General features: G+C 52.7%; 1 protein-coding gene across 4 annotated transcripts in view; it reads left to right on the top strand.

Moving 5' to 3' along the window:
- Positions 1-23,753, top strand: part of STAB1 (stabilin 1) — a 52,582-nt gene extending 28,829 nt beyond the window's left edge. For 2 of the 4 annotated variants that reach the window (XM_084214619.1, XM_084214621.1), the window contains 42 exons: positions 290-337; positions 1,211-1,341; positions 1,721-1,829; positions 2,045-2,122; positions 2,484-2,585; positions 3,054-3,161; positions 3,623-3,754; positions 3,950-4,078; positions 4,789-4,845; positions 5,639-5,734; positions 6,804-6,999; positions 7,478-7,573; positions 8,544-8,589; positions 9,219-9,298; positions 10,192-10,317; positions 10,783-10,856; positions 11,209-11,283; positions 11,865-11,984; positions 12,935-12,982; positions 13,105-13,188; positions 13,791-13,937; positions 14,078-14,215; positions 14,847-14,906; positions 15,007-15,183; positions 15,671-15,757; positions 16,222-16,368; positions 16,538-16,603; positions 17,083-17,311; positions 17,952-18,101; positions 18,658-18,762; positions 19,198-19,305; positions 19,474-19,667; positions 20,281-20,425; positions 20,833-20,966; positions 21,269-21,434; positions 21,639-21,745; positions 21,958-22,077; positions 22,457-22,609; positions 22,730-22,849; positions 23,038-23,184; positions 23,410-23,571; positions 23,645-23,753. In XM_084214619.1, the coding sequence (XP_084070745.1) occupies positions 290-337; positions 1,211-1,341; positions 1,721-1,829; positions 2,045-2,122; positions 2,484-2,585; positions 3,054-3,161; positions 3,623-3,754; positions 3,950-4,078; positions 4,789-4,845; positions 5,639-5,734; positions 6,804-6,999; positions 7,478-7,573; positions 8,544-8,589; positions 9,219-9,298; positions 10,192-10,317; positions 10,783-10,856; positions 11,209-11,283; positions 11,865-11,984; positions 12,935-12,982; positions 13,105-13,188; positions 13,791-13,937; positions 14,078-14,215; positions 14,847-14,906; positions 15,007-15,183; positions 15,671-15,757; positions 16,222-16,368; positions 16,538-16,603; positions 17,083-17,311; positions 17,952-18,101; positions 18,658-18,762; positions 19,198-19,305; positions 19,474-19,667; positions 20,281-20,425; positions 20,833-20,966; positions 21,269-21,434; positions 21,639-21,745; positions 21,958-22,077; positions 22,457-22,609; positions 22,730-22,849; positions 23,038-23,184; positions 23,410-23,571; positions 23,645-23,695 (4,848 nt within the window). In that variant the 3' untranslated portion in view covers positions 23,696-23,753. Of the gene's footprint in view, positions 1-289; positions 338-1,210; positions 1,342-1,720; positions 1,830-2,044; positions 2,123-2,483; positions 2,586-3,053; positions 3,162-3,622; positions 3,755-3,949; positions 4,079-4,788; positions 4,846-5,638; positions 5,735-6,803; positions 7,000-7,477; positions 7,574-8,543; positions 8,590-9,218; positions 9,299-10,191; positions 10,318-10,782; positions 10,857-11,208; positions 11,284-11,864; positions 11,985-12,934; positions 12,983-13,104; positions 13,189-13,790; positions 13,938-14,077; positions 14,216-14,846; positions 14,907-15,006; positions 15,184-15,670; positions 15,758-16,221; positions 16,369-16,537; positions 16,604-17,082; positions 17,312-17,951; positions 18,102-18,657; positions 18,763-19,197; positions 19,306-19,473; positions 19,668-20,280; positions 20,426-20,832; positions 20,967-21,268; positions 21,435-21,638; positions 21,746-21,957; positions 22,078-22,456; positions 22,610-22,701; positions 22,850-23,037; positions 23,185-23,409; positions 23,572-23,644 lie in introns of those variants that run through there. The other 2 variants (XM_084214620.1, XR_014616491.1) reach the window with 2 other exon arrangements.
- The last annotated feature ends 96 nt before the right edge of the window (positions 23,754-23,849 follow it).

Genomic DNA, 23,849 nt, shown 5'->3' with positions numbered 1-23,849 from the left:
TTTGTCCCTGATACACATGAACTCACTGCAGATGAGTTGAAAATAGTTTGTTTATTTGGAAATATATGTATTTTAATGGCTGAAGTTTTGTTTTAGAAGTGCCCATCTCTCCTCACAATATGTGGTACCTGTAATGGTTATCAAGTGAGAAGAATGTTGAAGTCATTGTTGCCAGATTTGACATTGCCAGATTTGATATTTGATATTGCTCCTTTCCCTCACCCTGAGTCCCCCAGCCCTGTACCCTGTGCTCAGCAGAGGTAACTCTTTTGTTGTTTCTATTTGAAAGGAACTGGCCAGGAATTCCCACTTTGTAGGCTTCTACAACTGGGTTAAGGTAAGAGAAACCATGGGACACCTACATGGGTAAGTTCTGTTGAAGTGAAGTCTGTGAATGAGTCTGTTAGAGGACAAGCAACTCCATTTATCATTTTCTTTAGAGAAAACATAGCAAAGCAAATGAGAAATGGTTACAGAGCAGGCATGTGGAAAAGCTGTGGAGTTGTGGTAGAATGAGGGTCATGAGTGTGTTTTGGGGACTTTGTATGTCTCACAAGAGGAAGCTGGGGCTGTGTTACACCTAATTTTCATGGTTGTACCACCTGTAATTCCTGGCTATCAAAAAATAGTACAGAAGGGAAAGAAAGGGTAGCATTATAACACTGTCTTTCAGAAGAACATCCTTTGGGACATTAGACTGCATGTTTGTGCCTTTTCTCGTTGCTGCTTCCCTGCCTCTAGTGTGGGAATAAGAGAGACCCTCCACAGACTGCACTAAGTCTGTGGAAACTCACTATGATGGACTGCCTCTAACTTGAGCCTTTGCTCACCTGACCTGCTGCACACAAAATTGCTTTTGCCAGCAGTTATCTTGGTTCCTCCCCCAGGACTGATGTTGGGCATTCAAAAAGGATTTATGGATATGATTAAATGTGTTTGAAGGAAAACTGAATTGGGAAGGTAGACCTTAAAGCAGCAGTTTTTCCCTTGGCAATCAGGTGTCAGCTGTTTTGGCTAAACTACCTGTGGCATTCATTTCTTGCCATGTCCAGGAGAGGCAGGAGATCCTGCTGTGCTGCTGAGCACCTGCCCTGTTCCTCCACATCCCTTTCACGTGGCTGTGAGGGTGGGATGGCTGGTGGGGGTATTTTGCATTATAGATGTGGCAGTGGCTTGTCTTATTTGTTCATTTTTCTGCTTTGGACAACAGAAATCTCTCTTCAGCATCCCAGCAGGAGCCAATGTCACTGTGCTGGTGCCATCAGAGGCAGCTATCAAGAACTTGAGCAATGCTGATAAAGATTTCTGGTTGACCCCTTACATGCTGCCATTTTTAGTCAGGTACGAGGAGCCTCCTGCCTTTGCTTTACTGGGCCAAACAACAGTAACACAGCCATGAAATGGGTTTTTTCTTGTGCATGACCAATGAGGACATACCTTGAGATAAATATAGAAGTAAATTTAAATATCTAGCAGGCAAAAAATAAAGTAGGCATTTAAAACATAACAGACCACAGGCCATGGGAAGTGGGTTTATTTTTCATGTATTTGCAGAGAGATTTTCCCAGTCAGATGGCATCAGAACAATTCTCTCCATTGTTCTCTCCACGTGCTAAAGGACTTCCTGTGAGAGATGTGAATGTTGGGTGGTATGGTCATATCTCCCTGTCATTACCAGCACTTCCCTAATCTTTTCTTTATCTGATTTTGTTCCCCACAGAGCCCACTTCCTTGAAGGTGTCTTCACTGCTGAAAAGCTCAAAAAGTACGGGCCAGAATTACCCACTCTCAACCCACAGACCAGATGGCAGATAAACACCACAAGTGGCGTAAGGCTTCCTTACATAAGAAATGTACCAATCTCAAATTTAACTGCTGAGGGGCTGCTGTATCCACTGGGGAGCCTGGGTGGGACACTGGTGCCCTCAAATGCAGGCATCTTTCAAAAACTGTACCCAGGTTAACCTAGAATGAACAACGTATTTGTTTTGAACTTGCTTGGCACTTCCTGATCCTTTTGCTTTTCCCTCTGGTCCTTGTGCAGGTATTGACCATTCAGAATGCAAGTGTAGTTGTCAGTGACATCCCTGCCAGCAATGGCATCATCCATGTCCTCAGTAAGGTATGTCAGTACATGTGGCACTGGGAAATGCTGCAGTTGTAGCAGCAGGCCTGTGTAGCAGCCTCTGTTACAGGGCCAAGGAGAAACACATGTCTGGATGGTTAGGAAAGGATATAAAGGCAAAATATATGAGGTTATCACAAGGTCCTGACAGATGTTTCCTGTGCAGCAGTGTTCATTGTTTAAAACATTTGTCTCCAGGACCAGTGGGAGGAGAGTTCCCCTTCTCTTGGCTGACAGAAGAGTTCAGGCTATTGCAGGACTGTGTAAAATGAGGCCTTTTAATTGCCTTTCTTGCAAGCAGGGCAGGAGTCCAGTGAGATTCCCCTCAGCCCCTTGCTCAGCCTCCCTCTTTTGTCAGGTTTTGTTGCCATCCCCAGGAGATATCCCACCAAGCCCTCCTGGTCTGCAGGAGCAGCTCAGCACTGTGGCCTCCTTCAGCACATTCCAGGAGTTGCTAGAGGTAAGCAGTCGAGGTGAGCACAGCTGTCACTGTCACAGCAGTCTTTGGAGCAAATGCCCACCTCACCCTGTGCTGGGGGACCTAAACTTGGGCTGCCTGGTAAGAAAGGGAGATTGTGTGTGTCCTGCATGAGGGGTCTTCCAGGAAAGCTTTTGAGCAGCCAGAGTTACATAATTACAGTTAGATCTATAGATCACTGTCACAGTGGAAGATGCCCTGTCTACTGCAGGTGCTCTGATGCCTGTACAAGGCAGAGAAAACCAGAATAAAGAGAAAGCTTTTTCATAGCTGGGAAGCTACTCTTATGTCAGCCAGGACAAGGAGCAAGCAATCAGATGTTTATGGCTGAGTAGTTGTCTATCCCATTTTTAAGCTTTCCCTCTTGCCTTTGTTATTGATCTCCTGTGTGGTTTGGATTTTAGTGACTACAAGGGTAATTGCTAATGTCACTGTTTGGACATTTTGTAGGAGTACCAGCTCATTGGGAAAGTTGAGTCCTCTGAACAATACACAATTTTTGTTCCTGGAAATAACTCCATTGAGGAGTACTGCCATGCTGCCAATGTGACCCAGCTGGTAAGCTCACTGCTTGCAGTTTGAGTATGTGTTGTGGTGGGCGCAGGGGCAGGTACACTGCCAAATAGTAAACAAGCTCAGGGGGTTTCAGCATACAGAGGAGATGAATATCTGATGCTAGAAGCTGGGAGAAATGTGGCAGAGAAATGAGAGGATTTCCAGGGGTGTTGCAGTGGGACCTGAAAAGAATATTTGGACCCCAAGTGCAGAGTATGTGGATAGATGGCACAGCATCTTCCACTTTCTTGCTGGTTGTGGCAATTTTCAGACTTCTGAAAGGTTCCAAAAAACATTAATGGGCTAATCAAGTATCAGAATAATTGTGATCAGTCATCTGTGAGAGAGAGTTACTAGGCTCTGTGGGTTAATTAGCCATTACAGGTTCTTAGGAACATACCTCTGACTGAATTGTAGTCTAGGAAGTCAGAAGACTCCAAACACTTGTATTTTTGTGGATTTAGGACAATGAAACAGTGCAGTACCACATTGTACTGGGAGAGAAGCTCTTGCCTGCAGACTTGAGAAGTGGAGTTCATAAGAGCAGCATGTTAGGGCTCTCCTACTGGCTGATGTTTTACCAAAACAGCACCCAGGTAAGGGAGGCAGGCTGTTCTGCCATCTGAGGCTCTGGATTGACCTATCACTTCCTAAGGCTGATGACTCAACACTCCCATTTCTCTTTTGCACACCCTCACAAGTTTACTGCTGGGACTGTCTTGGAGCTGCCAAGCAATCCACGCAGAAGGAGTTGAAGGTTATTGTCTCAGCTGTTATCTCCTGCTTTGCAGAAGTTTGTCAATAACATTCCTTTGGATGGAAAGTCCTTTGAGACGAGGAATGGCATCCTGATCGGGGTGTCCCAGGTGCTCCAGGTCCAGAAGAATCGCTGCACTGCCAATACCACCACCATACTGAAGGTAATGGTGATGTCCAAGGAGCTGACACCATTTCACAGGGTTCCTCCCCCTGCTGAGCCAAACTGAGGGGTAACAGACAACCTTCCTTGGCTGCCCTCATAGGTGAGACAGTAGCTTGTGGTGTAATCCCAGACGAGCCTCATGAAATGGGACATTGTGGAGAATTGGCACCTGCTACCTGGAGATTCTGTGCATCTAATGCAGCTCTTGTGCAGATCGTGTTCAGCTCCTTTGCTGAGCCTCCCTCACAGTGCCAGCCATGAGGCTGGCTAGTGTAGGGACTCCCAGATACTCAGCTGTGGAAGGAAAATCCAACCCAGTTTTTGCATGCCATGATCATAAGCTCCCTTAGAAAATGTTCCCTGGTTTGCTTGGGAGTCATGGCCAAAAGTCCAGCTTGCATGTACCTTGTGGCTCATGGCAATTAAGCCTCTAAACCTGAAGATTGCAGTGTCAGACTACCTGCTACAGATCAGGAAAAAAACTATTTGCAGCTTTGTGTGAAGGAACCTGGAGGCTACAAAAATCCCTGAGATTCAGGAAAGGTGTGGCATATGATCTCTTCTTTTGGTGTTTTGAGCCACAGAGATAAAAACATCTTTGTCCCAGCCAGCAGCCTGTAGAGCAGCATTTGTAAATCAGGATTAGTGTCTTGGTATGATGTGGGTAGAGGGCACACTGGTGACCTTGTCCTGTTCTCTGTGCCCTAGTCAAGGTGTGGCAAGTGTGACAAGGGGATCAAGTGTCCTTCTGGATCAGTTCTTTTGGTGAGTCTTGGATTCATGTGACAGCTCACAGACTTGTTGCAGATAGTGGTTTGGGATCCTTTTGTTGCTCTATAGGTGTCATCTTGATACCTGAAAAAATGTGCCCTTGAGTTCTCTGTAGCTCATCCATTGCAAAGGTTTTCAAGAAAAAGCAGAAACCAAGGGAGAGTTTCACAGGAAAAAGTGGACATGAATCATGAAGCTCCACCCAGAGTTGGCACCAAGTTTTGCCTGAATTTCAGGACCCCTTTCGTTTTCCCACTTAAGAGGGAAGAGGAGATATATTTTTTTAAATTTTATTTTATCTTTGACTATTAGCATCAAGGAAAGCAAATTTAAGAGTGCCTGTAGCAATTTTCCTGTCTGGAGCATTGATTTGTTCATGCAGATGGGCTGGTTGTGCCTGCAGCTTGTTTGTGAGTGAGTGACAAACTCACTATCCAGAGAGGAAAATAACTAAGCATTTCATTTCCATGCAGGCTGTGAAATGCTTAGCAGCTGCATCTGGCTTCTTAGGCCTTTCTGCTTTACCCTATATCCAAAAATTCCCAATTCTTTTCTTCTCAGTATGCGGACTAACATGTGCCATGGTTTTGGCAGGTAAAAAATAGACTCTGTGTGGTGACCTCACATCCAGAGATGCTTCATTAGTCTCAGCTCTGGATAGTTCAGATTTTTAGGGCTATTCCTGTCAGATACAAAGCAAGAACACTGCCATATGCACCAAAATGTACATTATTTGTCTAAATATTGTAGTATCTCCTATGTGTGTCTATGTTGATTATATCCCCAGGAGCCCCTTGGAAGAGGGAATCTCCCTAAATGTAGATTGCGCTCTGCGGGTGCAGGAACAACAGGCTGCCATTTCACCTGTGCAAAAGTTTCTCTGGTGAGCAAAACATTTGCCTCTGATTCACTGTGGCAAGAGCAAGATAGATGGGTGTGAGAAGCACAGCCATGGAAGTGCAGGCTGTGCTGAAATCCTGGCTGTGTTTGTGCCGTTGCATAGCTGAGACTGGGGCTGTCTGGGAATTGCTCTCTATCCAGGAGGTGGAGGGCGCTGGAACAACAAAAGATCTGCAGAAATGTCTGCACCATGATGGATTGGGGTCTGCTGCTTCGGTATTGTTGCTCTGGGTTTTGTCCTGCAGAGGAAGAGAAGGAGTTGAATGTTTGCAGTCTGGTTTCCTAAGGAAATGAGGCATGAGCGATGGTATTCTGCTAGTGCCTGTGCCTGTGCCTTCCCGAAAAACTGATGACTCATTGGAGCTGAACCAAAGGGAGGAGCAGAAGGTCTCACACCTCATGCTGTGTGTATTATGGCCCCTACCAGTTTTGTGAAAATGGGTTGTTGGAAGAAAACGCTTAAAGAGAAAATGATAAAAGAAAGCCTTGTGTGAACTGACGTCTTGTAGGTGTTGCAGCATCACTTGGAAAGTTTAGAGGGAATGGGAAATTGAGAAGGGAGAGAGGGAGTTAGACTTCCTGTACTCACATAGAGAGTTTCAGTCAGCACTTGTATCTCATTTGGCACTTTTGCATTGCTTCAATAGATGTTGTTTCTCATCATCTGTAATGTCTAACTTTGTCCTGTCATGATTTTCTTCCCTCCATGGGTAGATACAGAAAGAAGTGAGACCAGTTAAATCAGGTTTTGGAACCAAATCACCTCCTCCAGAGCCTCTCTCTGCTCTGAGGACACAGGCAGGAAATAGGCTGGAGGGGCACAGGATATTTCAGTTTCTCACCAAAGGGGCCGTGTTTCTCAAGGGCAGTGCAGACCTTTACATGAAGCTCTGGGCAACAGAGCACCTCATTTCAGTGTGTTCACTCCATCCTACCTGTTCCTTCCATGTGCTATCAGAAATTATGGCTGTCACACAGAGAGGGGAATCAAGCTGTACCCTGTCTGTGTGCACAGGATGGCTCACCCCAGTTTGTTCTTGTCGGTTTTCCAGACGTCCGTCTGCTGCCCCGGCTACTATGGCCACATGTGTGAGATGTGCCCCGGGAAGCCAGGCCGGTGGTGCTCCGGGAACGGGGAGTGCCAGGATGGCCTCCAGGGCAGCGGGGAGTGCCGCTGCCTGGAGGGCTTTCACGGCACTGCCTGTGAGATGTGTGAAGTGGGACGGTACGGAGCCGACTGCAAATCAGGTGACACTGACGGCTGTGGCATCTTGGCTCTACCAAACTGCTTGCAAGGGCAGAAAGGTGGCCACATCTCAGCTCTCAGGAGGGGTGGTGGGAGAGCAGAAAGGTGCCAGGACTCTGAGACAGGCAAATGGCCGCCAGGTCTCTGAGAGAGAGACAGCAGGAGTGAGCACTTGTGGCCAGTCAGAGTGGCCCCATTTTGCATCCTCAAACCAAGCATGTGCTGTGCTGTGCTGCTCTTCCTGCGGCCACCCAAACTACAGCAAGCACAGGCAGATGATCTCTTGGGCTTTTGGCCTGGCAGGAGGGATCAAGAGCTGTTACTCCTGTGACATTTCCTTTTGATACTCCTGTGACATTTTCTTGATGTGAGTTTGATGTGTTGGATTAGTAACAGAGCAGACAAGGGAATGGCAGCAAGGCACTTCTGGTGAGCCCTGGCTGGTTTGGTTTGACAGCGGTGTTTGTATTTCCCCTGCAGAATGCGCCTGTGACAATGGCATTTGTAACGATGGACTGCGAGGGGACGGGAGCTGCGAGTGCTTCCCGGGATGGACGGGCCCCACCTGCCAAGAAAGTACGTGAGTGTGAGGGGCCCCTGGTGTGCCAGTGGCAGAGAAATCTGAGGCATCCTATCAAGATTTCAGAGCAGCTCTGTCTGCTCTGACCACAGAGTCACATGTGCTCTGCATTCCCCCAAAACCTTTTCAGACTCTGCTTTCTCATTCCTGCACACAAGCTGCATTTGCTGTGACTTCCCCAACCATACACAAGCCCTTGAGTTATTTTGGTAAACCAAGAAAAGCCTATCCCTGCTTCTACCTCCACTGAGGCACCTCAAAAACAGGCCCTTGCTCTGGGAGAGAAATGGGAGCTTCCAGCCACATTGGGTTGGTCATGACTCCTGTTACTTTCCTAAGAAAGTGGCAGGGCTTGATTTGAGTTTTCAAAAGACCCCAGTGTGTTTGCTGAGCTGCTTTTTCTGCTCACAGATTGAGTCACTCAGGTGAGCTCAGGCCGTGGTGTGCAGTCTTCAATAAACCTGTCATTGTGTGTCAAAATAACGTGTTGAAGATGGATTTGGGATTTTGATTAGCATTTGGGTGAGGAGAAACCTGAGCTTCTAAATACATTGGGATTTTAAAGGTTTGCACATAAAGGTTGATTTTATTATGAATTTAGAAATAGAAATCAAGCAGAGCTGTCCTATCTAGTGTAAATGTCAAGCATGAAAGCAGTTCATCTTTTGCTTCAAAAGGGCCAAAACCAAATGGGTCTATGTTCTGGGTTAACAAGGTTTCAGTCCTTGTTTTGTTCCAACCACTGCAGAGGCCATACAGATAAAATCAAGTTGAGCCATTAGCTCAGACTGAAAACATCAAATTCACTCCCTTCCAAAGTGCCAAAATATAAATCCCATGAGATTTTCCTGCTGCCACATGGGACAAGAGAGTTAGCATCATTCCTGGTTTGCAGGATCCTTTTCTCTAGATGGCAGAAATGGCCCAGCTGAAAATTCCAAGTGATATTTGTGTTTTCTCTTGCAGGGATCAAGATTGACTTATGCAATAACACTTGCCATCAAATGGCCAAGTAAGTGCAGAAGAGGGGCTGAGTCATCCATGTGTGTTTGTGTGAGTTTTACACAGAGGTGATTCTGGTTTAGGGCTTGGCAGAGGGCTGGCAGAAGGTGCCTACTCATCAAAGATGCAGAATTGTCAGTTCCTTTGGACCTGAGCCACATATATTCTCCCCAAGGATTTTGTCTGTCCAGGCATAAATCCATTCTAAGTTCCTTCAGCATGTGTGGATGCAGAAAGCAGAGATTCCAAGGTACTCCAAGGCTGGCCTTATTCATGGAGCAAATCAACCAGCCATTTGCAAACTCTTTCTGCCCCTGCCAAGGAATGAAACAGGGCTGGAATGACTCCCCCATGCTCCCTTCTCCATCCATTATCCAGACTCCTGTTTTAGGCCGGGGCCCTTGAACCTTGCAGAAGCTCATGGGTGTGGTGAGGGTGCACTGTGGGAAGCCTGGGCTGGACACCAGGTCCTGGCCAGCGTGACTGAAGTGTTTGGAGCTGTAAAGGAATACCTGGAATGTGCCTCCTGTGGTCATTGTGGTCTCTTGCATATGCCAGATTTGAACAGTGCTTCCCACCAGCTGAGCAAATCAGGAGGTGTTTATCAGTCAGTGATTGTTTATCCCTGTCTTGTTTCAGCTGCCTCAACAGTTCCACAGATTCCCAGCCTACCTGCTTCTGCTCTGCTGGATACACAGGGAATGGGACCCACTGCACAGGTGTGTCCAGCAAAGACAAGGTGAAATAAATGGCAGGAAGCTGCCAGAGGAAAGATCACTCAAATCCTTTTCCTCTCAGCCATCCACCATGAACTCTGCCCTGCTTTGGTAGGAATGTTTTCTAGTCCAAAGCTTTACACAGGATGCTCCTGATGTTGCTAAAGCCTGCAAGAGAGGGATAAAAAGGCAGGCAAGTGTAGGAGGGCAGCTCTAACTGCCTGATATAAATGAATGGATTGTACTCCTCCTAATATGACAGTATTAGTGTGAAAGTTATAACAATTTTGGCCATGAATCCTTGGAATGTGGGTGTTTCAATTCCCTAGAATACTGTGATTCTTCTATTTGCTGGCCATACCAAAATCAGGTAATAGTGCAGCAGTAGAACCAGAGTGAGGTGGGATTTCAGGATACCTCACCAGAGCTACATTGCATACCTTGTTTATGTCAAAAGCAAACAGATCAGGAAAAAAAAAAAAGGAATAAAATTGTAACAGTCAAAACACTGGTAGACATTCCAATTTCTTTTCAGTATTGCCCTTGTTGGATAGTGAGTAAGGGGGTGGGGGGGGAAGAAAAAGGAAAAAACCCTCAAACATGTACATTGTTCAGGTAAATATATTTTTTCTCATCTAACCATTAATGGTCAGTGAGCAAATGCTGTGAGGGAAAGATTTCCAGTTTGGAGCTTACTTAAGCTCAGCTTATTTACTTGGACTGACCTGTCTCAGGTCTGGACGAGGCCCCACATCCATAAAGAACCAACAGTTTCAATGGGAAACAAAGATTTTAACAGGGTGATGTGATTTTGTTAAGATAGATGATCATTCTGGCACAGTTGCTCATTCCTAGGTGTTCTGAGCTGATTCTGCTCCTCTTGTTTTTGGTCACAGAAATAGATCCCTGCACTATTGACCATGGTGGCTGCTCCGTGCATGCTGTGTGCACCAAAGTGTCCCCAGGAGAGAGAACCTGTGCTTGCAAGGAAGGCTATGCTGGGGATGGGACCCTCTGCATGGGTGAGTACTCAGGGTGTGTTTTGGGGGTAGCAGCATCAATACTAAGGGGAAATTCAGACTAAAACACCAATGTTTTGGTCTCAGAAAGATTCCTGCAAGGTTTCTTGCTCTTATGCATGTCTTGGAGAGCCACAGAGACAGAGGGTGAGGGCAGCCTCCCGCAGTGGTGCTCTGGGTGAAGATGGAACTAGGGGGAGTCCAGTCCTCTCATATTCATTAAAGTACACCGAGACAGGCTTAGAATTTTCTTTGGGCAGATTTGTCACAGCTCAGAGACCCACATGTGTCAGGAGTAACTTTGTAGTTACACCCTAGTCCTTTGCTATCACAAGACACTTTCCCAGGAAAGTGTTCCCCGAGTTGGAAAGTTCTCCCTGTTGCTTTCCCAAAACCTCTTTGGATCACCAGTTCCCAGCTGCCTTGAGTGGCCCTCAGCAATAACTTGGCCTTATTGTTTTGCTGCAGAAATTGATCTCTGTCTGGAAAGCAATGGGGGCTGCCATACCCACGCAGAGTGCATCAAAACAGGCCCAAAGAAGGTGAGTGTGTGGGGTGGATGTCAGGGCAACATTACCATGGAAGTTGTCACAACTTGTCACTAGAGATAGTTCTGTCCATTGCAGTGCCCTGCTTTGTGCTTACTCCCTTCCATGCAGAGAAGGTTCCTTGGAAGAGCATGAAAACATTGTTGTTTCCATGAGAGCAAATGGCTTTGCTGGCCAGAGGCTGAAGGCAGTCTTGGGTTATATTTGTTGTGGACACAAGCTTGGTTATTCATGGAGGCAGCAATGGTTGCTACACCACATGCCTTCTGTCCCGGGCAGCCCTTGTTTGTTGTATGTTTCCTTTATTGGCTCCAAGTTTGAGCCCAAGGCTCTGTTCTCCCCCCAGGTCGCCTGCAACTGCCTGCCTGGTTACAGTGGGGATGGTGTGAGCCACTGCAACCCCATCAACTTGTGTGAACAGGTATGTCAGCATTTGGCTGCTTCCAGAGGTGAAGGCCACAGCCTGGGAGTGTTCCCTTCTCCCAGGAGTTAACAGCAGGAACAGCATTCACCTGGTTGGTTGGAGCTGAAGTCTTGCTTTTCCACATACTGAGGGATTTTCTTGTGTGTTTGTTCTCCATTGCCTCCTGAAGTCACTTGCAGTTGTGTCTGTCACCCAGCATTCCCTCAGGGTGGGAAGAGGGACATAGGGTTGGAGGCATGTAGCCTTTTTCCTTTGTGTCCATTTTCTGTGGGATGTGCTCAAAAGCCTCAGAGAGTTCTGTGCTCACAGGCATCACTGCCATGTCAGACTGTCCTCTGAATCAGGGGCTTTGTCATGGACCTTGTGTTCCAAAGTGTGGTGTGAAAGTCTTATTTCATGGGAGGATTTGGTGCTGGGAAGCCCTTGAGAATTTGGGTGATGTTTATTCTAAGGCACTAAACAGGGGGGAGGAATGGTTTCCTTTCTCTGGGCTGGATGGAGTTTGCAGCTCCCACACACAAGCAGCAGTTCAGGTGGTTGGAGAAGCCCCTCCAAGCAGCCTTTTGCTTTCCTGCCAGAACAATGGAGGCTGCAGCCCCTTTGGACTCTGCAAGTACACAGGCCCTGGCACTCGGAACTGCTCCTGCTCCTGGCACAGCATTGGAGATGGCTTCACCTGCCGTGGCAAAGTGCATCAGGTGAGAGGCCTGTGCTGCACCTTCTGTGTCCCCTGCCCTGCAGCAAACTGCTCCCTCCTCTCAGATCTTGGGGTCACATTGACACGTGTTGGTGTGGGAGAGGAGACAGGTGCTTTGAGCAAACTCTCCATAAATCATAGGTGTGTTTGGTGTGCTAGCTATGGGACATGGCAAAGTGACTTTGCTCCAAAGGGAAGGAACACTCTACTGCTGTCAGCAACATTGGCCATACCTCCAGGGGACTGCTTGCTTCATGTCAGAAATAAATGGGAGTGATCTTATTTTTTCCCAAGGCAACTCACTTCTGCCCAGTGGGACGAGGGCAGGTGTCCCCTGAGGCCATGCCAGGACTTGGGACCCAGCGTGGAGGGCAGCAGTCTCTGTCCAGTTCTCTTGCCAGTACAATGGCTGTCCTTGGGCAAGCTGGTGACCTTTTCAGGCAGTGGCAAATAAAGCAGTGCCCACAGCAGAGCCATGAGACAAGAGGTAGACTGTGTGTGCTTCTGCTCTTACTGAAAGTCAGTGTGGTGAGGAGAGGGCATTTGCCTTCTAGGGTGTGTCTGCCCTCTGGACAGCACCCCAGAACTGGCAGTGGCAGCACAGTGAGATTAAAGCAGAGATTTTATGAAGCACTCGAGGTGTCCTGTGAGCACAGGGCAGTTGCCCATGAGAGGTGCTGCAGGACCAGCCAGCTTTCATTTTCTGCCACTCCATCCTGCAGCACTCGTGCAAGGTGCAGGCAGAGCTCACTGCAGTATCCATGTCACCTGTGCCTGCAGAGCTGGGAGGGAGGGAGGGAAGATCACTGTGGTGTGCCAGGAGAACTGGTGTCTCTTGGGGTGGGAGAGTGACCTGGAGTGGAAGGAGCAGGTGGCTGTGCTGGTTGGTGAGGAACCAGTGGAAGGGACCCTAGGGACCCTGCTAACACCAGCTGATTCCCTTTGTTTAAGGAGCTTGGAAGGATTCCAGATGCATCCATGTTCTTTAGGATGATACAGGTTGGTGACAGCTTTGTCCTTGTCTCTGTGTAGTAAATCCCACCTAGGGCTTTCTTCAAAGGGTCTTGCTAACTGGAACAATGTTTTCTGCTTCCCTTCCCACAAATGCTCTTCTAACACAGGCAGAAAGCATCAAAGAGCTCAGTGGGGCAGGGCCTTTCACTGTCTTCATCCCACAGACAGATTTCATAGGAAACACCACAGTGGTAAGTGCCCTCCCATGCCCTCCCACTCTGTCGGGTGTTTGACAGCTCCAGTTGTGGCAATGTCCCCCCTGGGACTGTTCTGCCCAGTAAATCAAGGAAAAGGGACTGCACCATGGAGAGTTAAAGGCATTCCCTGTTCTCCATCAGTGTAAAAGCAGAAGTTTGGAGGCATCTCACTAAGGAGACAGCCTGGACAGGGGTGGACATATCTCCTCTTGTTGGAGATGACATCTTGTGAGCCTCAGAAGCACTGTGCCAGATCAGTGGTTTGTGGGCCTTTGGTGCCCATGGGGCTGATGACAACAAGGCTCCCATGCATCTGTGACAGACCCCTTACTACTTCTCAGGAATAAGAGAATGGCAGCTTTTGGTGTCAGTGTAATGGAGTAGCCTAACCCCATCACTGACTACTCAAGCTGCTTGAAATTTCCCAAAGCTCTCAAATGGTTTTGTGCCTTCAGTGTGTTTTGGGGGGACCATCTTCCCTTCAGGGATGAGTCAGAGGGAACTCAGGCAGTCCAGGTCTCCCTCACTGGGGCGGGGGGCCCTGTGTGCAAGGCAAAGTGCCCTGGTGTGACCTCACTCCTGTTTTCTGTCTGTAGTTTGAGGAGTGGAAGAGCAGAGGCCTCCTCCGGGACCTGCTACGCTACCACATGGTGGGCTGCCAGAAGCTGCTCTCCAGTGACCTGGAAGGCCAGGAGTCCCTTACATCTTTATCTGGCCACACAATAAAGATCACAGTGAACGAGGTACTTCCCTTTGCTGTCCCATTTGCCGGGATGTCACTTCTCCTGTCGTGTGAAGGTGCTGTGGCCGTGGCAGGTGACCTGCCCGGGGCCCACAGGACGGTGCTGGCTGTGCAGGCCTCAGCAGGTCCCCTCTCTCTCAGAATAGCATCACTCTCAACGAGGAAGCCACAGTGCTCACCAGTGACATCGTGGGTGTGAACGGGGTCATTCACTTCATCAACAAGGTCCTCATTCCCAGTGACCTGGTGGGCCAGAACATCTCCTCAACGCTCTCACAGGTGAGGCTGGAGCTGTGCCCTGCTGTCAGGGCTGTGCTGAGCTCAGGGACAGGATCTCTGTCCCAGCAGAGCTGCCTCAGCCCAAAGCTGCCTGGGCTGCTCTTCCTCCCTGTCCCTGCCTGCCCAGGGGTTGTCTGAGGCCACAGATTTGGCTTGTGAAGGTGACAGCATTTGTGGGATATTTGGAACATAAGGAGCCTTTTCCATCATGAGGGAGCAACAGTTCTGGATGTAGGCAGGAAGATCTTGTCCCGTGCCAACCATTACACTCCTTTTCCAGCACAGAGCAGATTGCAGCATGAGCTTGCCAATGTCTCTCTGTGACTCCTCAAGCAAGCATTAGGGGCTTATAGAGCCTGCATTTTACAGGATATAACATATTTTCTGTGCAGCACAACAGAGTGCTGGAATTCATCCCAGCTCCTGCCGTAGCAGTGTCTATCCAGGATGAATCAGAAAAGTGGTGGCTGCTGAATGCCAGCCCTTCCCAGGCCAAACCATCAGCATGATGGTGACAGAGATAAACTTGTGTTTAGCTACTGTAGTTGTTGCCTGTCTGGTTTCTCCCCTGCATTGCTGGTCCCGGATGGGGAACCCTTGGTGTCAGTTGTTTGCCTTCCTCCCTGTGCAGCAGAACATCACGGACGTGGCCGAGGCCTTTGGGTACACCATTTACAGCAAGCTGCTGCAGGTGAGCCGCTGCCCCTGCTGCCCCGGGGAGGTGCTGCGTGCCTGGGCACGGTCACGGTGGGCTCGGGGCTCCCTCCTGGTGTCGCTGTGCTGTCCGGCAGGACGCGGAGCTGCTGCCGCTGCTCGCTAACCCCGTGCACAGACCCTTCACGCTGTTCTGGCCCACGGACGTCGCCTTCAGCGCCCTCCCGGAGAGCCGGCAGAAGTTCCTGTACCGCAGGGAGCACCGCGACGTGCTGGCCTCCTACCTCAAAGCACACATCATCAGGGACACCAAGGTAAACTGCCAGCACACAGCCTCGTGGCTGCCAGGGCCCCGCCAGGTGCCACTGTCTGCTGTGGCTGTGTCAGGGTGGCCTTGCCCAATACTCTGCTGCCATAGAGCACACAGCGTATCTATCCCCTGTCTTGGGAAGACCCAAAGCTGTTTGAGCACTTGAGGCACCTACAGCATCATGGTGAACCTCTGGTGGCTGAGCTGAAACTTCTGTCATCAGCTTCTGGGGAGCTGCAAGGGTCACAAACAGGCTCTTGTGTACAGGGGTATGAGCGAGGGGAGAGTCCAGCTGAGCAAAGCCAGGCCCTACTTTTTCACACTGGCCCCTCACTGTGCAGAAATCTGGGACTAACCCACCCACACCAGCTTCAGGGACTGCCACATCACACCCCTCTGAGGCTGGCCACTGACCCCTGCCCTCAGCATGTCTTAACACAAACTGCCAGTTTTGCCAGTCTCTCCTTCACATTCTTCTTTTTCCCTCTTAGATTGTTGCTGGTAACGTGCCCCAGGTTAAAACCATACGGACCATGCACGGCTCCACCATCTCATTCAGCTGCAGCAAAGCCCATGTGGTGAGTGTTGGTGATTCCAGGCTTGGCTTCCCATGGAGCAAGTGTCCCTGGGCATGGCCATGGGGCAGCTGGTGCTTCTGGTAGGGAGTGAACACAGAACTGGGGTGCTTGCAGGCTGGGACACCCCCTTCCCTGGCTACAGCTGGGCTGTGAAGAGGCACAAGGCATGGCCAGCTGGCAGGGGAGCGCACAGGTGTTTGGCACCTGCACATAAATGTCACAATGACCTGGCTGCATGATGCCACAACCTTCAGAGAGCATGGGCTGCATGGACAGAGGCCAACATTAGGAGAGGTGGCTGTGAAAAGTTTTAAATAGGAAGGGTGGTCAAGGACATGTGCACAAAGATTTTGGAGTTCTTGGAGTGATTAAGGAGCCATGGCAGCCAAAACCAAGCCACTTTTGGGTGGTGCAGTCAGGATGTAGGATGTGCCAGAATCACAAGTTGCTTTCTTCTGTGTTAGGGGGAGATTCTGGTGGGGAATGGCGACGCCACCATCATCCAGAGGCACATAGAGTTCAATGGGGGCATTGCTCATGGCATTGATAGATTGTTGGAGCCACCGGATCTGGGATCTCGGTGTGACGAGTTCACCCTGACTGAGCTGCAGGTGAGCACCTGTGATGGGCTGAATGAGGATCTGGGCCACCTGTGCAGCCCATGCCTGGGAACAGGGATCTCTAGAGGGCTTGCTGTCCTTCCTTGGCAAAGCTCTGAGCCGCCAAGAGAGGCAGCAGCACATATTGAGTTGTTGAGAGGTTTCTTTCTCCCCTCCACAGGGATCTACAGAGAGCTGTGGACTCTGTGGCTTCGAGCCACCCTGCCCCGCTGGCTCCGTTCAACGGGTAAAGCTCACAGCTTTGTCACCAGGGAGGCCCATAGGGGACTGATGACAACACCTGTGTGCCCCTTCATGCAGCACAATGAAGGCTCACCTGCTTGTGGCAAGCCCTTGGCTCAGTCACATGGTCCATGCCTTGCCCTAAGTCATGAGCAGGAGCTGGGCTGAAAAATGTGGGGTCCAGTGGTCTTTGCTGGGTCAGTCGTGTGTGGGTGGCTCTGGGTGCTTTACAGCAAAAAAGCTCAGTCTGGGAGTGGCTCAGGGATCCCATGGTGAGCAGCTTTGGGAGGCAGTGGCTGTACCCCTTTCTCCCTGCTGGCTTCTGGCATGTCCCTGAGGTTCCTCTGGGGCTCCAGTGTCACCAGCCCAGCACATGTTAGGAAGCCTCTGTTGCTTGCCATAAATCTGAATTAGTGGCACAAGAAAAGGTGAGTTAACAGTGACCAGCGTGGCAATCTCTGTGTTCTGCCTGTTCCCTCACAGGGGGAAACCAGGCGCTGCTACTATTATGGAAACCAGCTGCTGAGGAACACCTTCCTGTTCCACCACAACTCCCTGCTGCGGCCGGCCTGGCCACCTCACTCCCCGTGGGACCCCTTCAGGAGACACTTCTCTTCCAGGGGGCCTCTCAGACGAGGCTGCAGGAGGAGCTGCGTGTCCAGCCACTGGGTCCCGCAGTGCTGTGCCAACCACTATGGTCGGAACTGTCAGGGTAAGGGCCACGCCCTCTGTCCCTCCCCGCCCGTGTGCCCTGCGGAAAGGTGGCGTTGCTGGTTCAGCACACCCATGAGTGTGCTTCCCCGGAGAAGGGTGGGCAAAACTCCAGGCGGGGAGCCCCAGCCTGCAGAGGGTGCAGGGAGCAATACCCTGAGATTATGACAAGAAGTTCCCTTTCCTTGGAGAATATCTTGTCTCTGCAAAGTGCCCTGGGCACAGGGCCGCTGGTGGTAGCTTTCAGACATGTCACTCACCTCTAGATGTTGTCGATGCTCAACCATTCCCTGGCATCTGCCCTCTGTGCCGTGGGCAGCTTTCACATCCTTGGGTGAGTCTGCTGTTAGTGTGGGGCAGGACAGCACAGATCAAGCGCACCGCAGCAGGGCTTCTTCCCAGGCTGGAAGCTGTGCCAAATTAGTCCCTCTTGCCCTCATTCCTAAGTTTTCCTGTCATGGCATGTCTCCAGCACTCAGTGCCCAGACTGCTGAGCTGTCTGTGGCCCGAGCACCCTGCGAGCAGCAGCTCAGGGGCACCTGGTGTGGGGGTCTGAGGGGAGGGGGCAGCGAGTAGCAAAGGGACCCTCCAGCACAGCGTCCCTTTGTCACCAGAGCCTCATTAAGGTGCCCCATTTGCAGCGTGCCCAGGAGGGCTGGAGGCGCCGTGCAACAACCGTGGGACCTGCGATGACAAAATCGGCGGCTCGGGGGTCTGCAACTGCAGCCAGGAGTTCATCGGGACGGGCTGCGAGCTGTGCGCTCCCGGCAGATACGGCCCGGATTGCCGAGGTACCGCGGCTGGGCGGGGCTGGGGCACCGCGCCTGCAGGACAGGGGGCAGTGCTGGCCTCCCCCCTTCGCAGCCCACGGCTGATGAGGCCACAGCGTCAGAGCCCTCCTCGTTTGTCGAGCACAGCTGAGAAGCCCAGTTTGGGAGAAAGTATTTCACCGTACTGTGAGCTGGGGGATGCAGAAGTTGTGATGAACCCCGTACAGAAAGAGCATCACCTGGGACCTGTGCCCATGTGAGACAAAAGCAAAGAGGGAAAAGAGAGTCCTCCACCTCCCATCCCAAACCAGGCCTCATAGGGTCTCAAGAAATGTTTCAGAGTGAGAAACACATTCCAGAAATGCCCAGGGGAGAGGACTGATGGGGTGCTGTGGCTTCAGGGGCTTCTCTTCCTCTGTGAAGGGTGTGTGTGACAGGGGGCCAGGACTGGCAGGAGGGGATGTGTCAGGCTCCTGTGCCCACCTCCACACTGCCCATAATGCCACATTTCTGTCACGTGGCTGTCCCAGGGCCCTTCCACCAAGGCATAAATGCTGTGTTTGTCCATTCCTCACAGAGTGCAACTGTACTGAGAATGGTGTGTGCAATGGAGGCCTGGAGGGCAACGGCTTCTGCTTCTGTGCCGAGGGCTGGACTGGGGAGCGCTGTGAAATCAGACTGGGTGAGGGGTGCTCAGCCATTCCCTGGGACCCACCTGCTGTTCCCCGGCACCTGCTGCCCCATGGCTGCTTTCCCAGGAGCTGGGTGGTTCAAGCAGCTGTTCCAAAAAGGAGCTCTCAGTTGTGAGGCTCATCCCAAGATCTGCCACATGCTGTTGAATTTCACAAGGGTTGGGGTGGTGAGGAAGGGATGGAGGAGAAAAGCTCTACTGGATCATGAGCAACTCCCTGAGCTCAGAGGTGCTCCAAGCAGGGCTCAAGGCTGAGGTGAAGATCTGAGGTTCAATGGAGTAATAAACCTCAGTGTTTGGGCAAGGCACCTGCAGAAAAGAACCGGGGGGGGGGGGGGGGGGGGGCTGGGGCAGGGGCTGGTGGTGGCAGCCGTGCCCGTGTCACAGCCCTGCGGTCACTGTGAGCCGGGTGTGTTCTGGTTTCAGTGGTGACACCCACCTGCTCTCCCCCGTGCCACGCCCAGGCCGCCTGTCGCGCCGGCAACCTCTGCGAGTGCGACCTGCACTACGAGGGGGACGGGAGAACGTGCTCAGGTACGGGCAGCCGCGGGGCTGGGCTGCAGGGGTGGCGGACAAGGGGGCAGGACAGCTGGTGACCGTCTGCCGATGGCCACGTTGGGGTGACAGCTGACAGGACAGCCAGGCTGACCCCCAGGACACCTCATGAGATGGTTGAGTTAACCCAGGACTTCCCTCCCGCAGTGATCGACATGTGCAGCCAGGATAACGGGGGCTGCGCCCGGCACGCACAGTGCTCACAAACGGGCGTGAACGTGTCCTGCGCCTGCAGCCCCGGCTACCGAGGGGACGGCTACATCTGCGAGCCCATCGACCGCTGTGCCGACGGCAGGAATGGGGACTGCAGCGAGCACGCCCACTGCATCAGCACCGGCCCGGTGAGCGCGGCCCCGAGGGCCGGGGACATCCGTGTTTCTGGGAGAGCCCCCAGCTGGGTGCCCTGGGACAGCCATGTGACAGTGTCCCCCCTCCTGCAGTCCCCTGCCTTTCCTCTCCGGTGCCCTCATGTGCTGTGCTCATCCTGTGGGAGCTTAGCACCAGGCAGGGGCTGTGCTGCTGTGACAGTTCTGGGGCTGAGGCCGTTTTTCCCCACTCCTCTGTCTAAGGAGCAAAAGCTGTGACAGTTGTGTCATTCCTGGGCTGGTTTGGGGGCTCCTGGATGGTCCTTCACGGACAATGCTGGCTATTTTTGTAGAAGAACCAAAGCTGATCACCACAGGCCAGAAGATGGGACTGGGAGCATGGTATAGTGCAAGAGTGAGGAGCTGCATACCACAAAACTCAAACAGCAAGAGCCAAGGACTCGATGTGACATTGCCTGGGTGTGGGCGTAGGACAAGGCCATGTGGCCTTTCACAGCTCTGTCACAGCCTCAGCAGGCTGTAGAGGCATTCTGAAAGCTCATCCCCATCCCCACAGGGATGCAGGGATCCCCAGCTGGCATCTGTGTGTTTGCACTCACACAATTGCCGCCCTTCCCTTGTGCTGCAGAACGAGCGGCGCTGCGAGTGCAAGCAGGGCTATGTCGGTGACGGGGTCCAGTGCCTGGAAGAGGCTGTGCCCCCCACGGACCGGTGCCTGGAGGCCAACGGGCAGTGCCACAGGGAGGCCATCTGCACGGACCTGCACTTCCACGGTGAGTGTGCTCAGCTCTGCAGGGCCAGGGATGGTGTTCTGTGGAGAGGCCACATTCCCTCATCCTTCACCTCTGGCCTGGAGCTCCCCTCAGGAGGGTGGGATGGCCAAGGGGACAGAGACTCATCTCTGTAGCTTGGCATGGTTTTCACATTTCCCTTTTCCCTACATGTCATATGGGGAGGGTGAGCCATCCTTGTCTGCTCCATGTGATGTGGCCTCTGGTGGCAGTGCCTCCCATGTGGAAGGCGAGAAGCTCAGAGGAAGCCTCTCCCTCACTTGTTCCTTTCCACGTCCCACCCTCCTTGGCAGTGCTGCCCACAGTCACACAGGGACCCACATGGCTGCCCAGGGAGGTGTGGCACAGTGTGTCCTGTACTGATGCTCCGGCGCTCTGGTATTTTGCAGATAAGACCATGGGTGTGTTTCACCTGCAGTCACCCCGAAAAAAGTACGACTTCACCTATGAGCAGGCTCAGGCAGCCTGTGCTGCAGAAGGTGCTTCCCTGGCCACATTCCAGCAGCTGGGAGCAGCGCAGCAGGTCAGAGCAGAGGTGGCTTTGTCCCCTGTGGGGCTGGGACAGGCCATGCATCTCCCAGGACCTGGGCCAGCCCAGGGGTGACATGTGGGTGGGTGACCTCAACTCCTCAGCCAGGCCCTGTTGCTCCATCTACATCCACGAGGGCTGGTGGGTCTTGCTAGGCACACTGGGATGGTACTTGTGACTGTGCCCAAGACTTTGGGTATTGGGGGTATGGTGGATGAGACAATGGGAATGTTCATTGGGGAGGAAAATCTGGGACAGAGCTATTTTCAATCTAATAATTTATTTTCCTCTTCTAGATGGGATTCCATCTGTGCTTGGTGGGTTGGCTGGACAATGGCACAGCTGGATACCCCACAGCCTACCCCAACCCCAGCTGTGGGTCCAGCCATGTGGGCATTGTGGACTATGGCTCCCGAAGTAACCTGAGCGAGACCTGGGATGCGTTCTGCTACCGGGAGAAGGGTGAGGGTGCCAGCACTTTCCCTGGGGACAGTCCTGTGTCAGGGCAGCAGGCAGGGAACTGCCCTGGAGCATGAGGGCAGGTGGGCACACCCCCTCTCCCCCTGCCCATGTCCAGAGGGAACATGATGAGGGTATCAGAAATCAAAGGCTGCTTGGTGCAGCCAGCACTGGTGAGTCCCATCACAGCCTGGTGTTCCTTTGCAGACGTGACCTGCAGCTGCCGCGATGGGTTTGTGGGAGATGGGTACTGGTGCAGTGGGAAACTGCCCGATGTGCTCGCAGACCAGGACCGCTTCTCCACCTTCTATTCCGTAAGCAACGCTCTCCTGGTGCTGCAGGAGCAGCAAGGCAGGGGGAGGGATCAGCTGGGAAGGGAGGAGTTGGGGTTTGTTCTGTCTGCAAGGTAGAGGCTACAGGCACAGAGGGGGTTTCTTTCCAGGGCTGGGGGTTCCTGGGTCGGGGAAGGGGATGGCATTGTGCTGCCAGCAACGTGCTGATGGGGAAGATCTCCCATCTCTTCCAGATGTTGCTCAGTTTTGCCAATGACACAGAAGAAGGACTGGATTTTTTCATGTATTTGTCTGATGTCTCTGCTCCTAAAACTCTCTTTGCCCCTCTGAATTCTGGCTTTGCAGACAATGAGGTAAGCAAGCAGGGTTGAACTATCAGAGCCCCAGAGGAGAGCAGGTGCCACTAAAGCTGGCATGACAGTGTGAAATAGCCTGGGGAAGGAGGAGGAATGTGGGTCAGAGAGGACCAGTGGATTGGAGGTCTCCAGTCCAACCATTCCCTCAGAAAACCCATTTAGGTCAGGATGCTCAGAGCCTTCTCCAGCTGAGCTTTGACAATCCTAAGGGTGGCAATTCCCCTCTGCTCTGCACATTCTGTGCCATGCTATCTGTGAATGGAGCTGTCTGTGGCCATGAGAGAGCCTGGGATTGGCTGGGGGGGCTGCACAGTAGCAGGGAAAAGGAGGGACCAGCTCATCTATTTCTCACCCCTGTGCACTGGTGCTTATTCAGACACTGACAGGAGAAGAACTGAAGCTCCACGTATCATCCAGCAATGTCATCCTCTTCAGCTTCAACCTCACAACGGGCACCATCATCCCATCCCAGTCAGGATACGACCTCCATGTATCAGAGCTCTCAGCAAGCAACAGTACAAAGCGCTCAGTAGGTTTAGCCTTGGCGGAGGGCAAAAAGCACCACAAGTTTTCACCACATCTCTTTTGAGACAGGGAATGATGGGGAGCCTTTCTGGGCAGGTGACATCATCTGTGTCCTGTGCTGTAGGACGCCAAGGGGATCAATGACACGATGATTGTGGAGTGGGACATCTTAGCTTTCAATGGCATCATTCACGTGATAGCAGAGCCGCTGAGGATCCCACCGCCCCTTGTTCACCTTGGCCAGGTGAGTCTGGGCACGAACAGGCCTGGGGCTGATGTGACAGAGTCATCCCAAGAACTGGCCTTGTCCTCTGCTCCTGGCACGGCTCATTTTGGGAGGGCTGCCCACGGCCCCACTGCGGAGCAGCAGCAGGGGCGGTGCCAGTGTTGTGCCGGGGCAGCGCCGTCAGGGGGGTCGCTGTTTTGTCACAGGTGAACGGTGCGGCGCAGGGGTCGGGGGCCGTGGCCACGGGGACGTTGTCAGCGCTGTGCTTCGCGCTGGCGCTTCTTGCCGGTGCCGGCGTCGCCTACTACTGCGTGAGGAGGCGGCGGCAGCAGGGGCAGTTCGGGTACTATCAGGTACGGGCGAGCTGGGGAGCGGGGCGGGGGCCGAGGGCGGTGGATGGAGCGGGGGGCTCGGGCGGATCGCCCGGGGCCGGTGCCGGGTCCCGGTGCGGGGTGCGGGTGGCTGCGCGTGAGAGGGCGGGCCGCCAGGGGGAGCCCGTGGGCGACAACGGGCAAGGGGTGGGCGGGGCCTTCCCGGCCCGGTGCCGCAGCGCCGCCCACCCGCCGTTCTCGCTGCAGGCCGATCTCCGCGGGGACGAGGAGCAGGAGGAGGAGGAGGAGGCGCGATCCCGGCCGGAGCGCGCGGGCCCGCGCACCGCCAGACCCCGCCCGCAGCGGCCGCTCGTGGCCATCCCCAACCCGCTGTACGGCGGCCACGCCCCCGACTACGAACCGCTGCACGTGAGCCACGCCCCGCCCCCGCCCCGCCCCCTCCGCCCCGCCCCGCGCTCACGCCGCGCTCTCTGCTCCGCAGGACCCGCCCCTGGCGGACGCCGGCACCGACCCCTGCGGGTTCCCGCAGTGACTCCGCCGGCCCCCACCGCACCGCACCGCACCGCGGGGAAATAAACAGCTCAGCGCCACCGGCTGTGCCCGCGCCTGCCTCGCCGCCCCGGCCCCGGCCTCCCACCGCCCGCCCCACCGGTACCGGCCGCCCCCAGCAGGTGGGAGCTCCAGCC

Source organism: Fringilla coelebs (assembly GCF_963513975.1).
Source record: "Fringilla coelebs genome assembly, chromosome: 13".
Classification (NCBI taxonomy): Eukaryota; Metazoa; Chordata; class Aves; order Passeriformes; family Fringillidae; genus Fringilla; species Fringilla coelebs.
The sequence above is the reverse complement of the archived record's forward strand: the minus strand, read 5'-3'. Positions and strand labels throughout refer to the sequence as shown.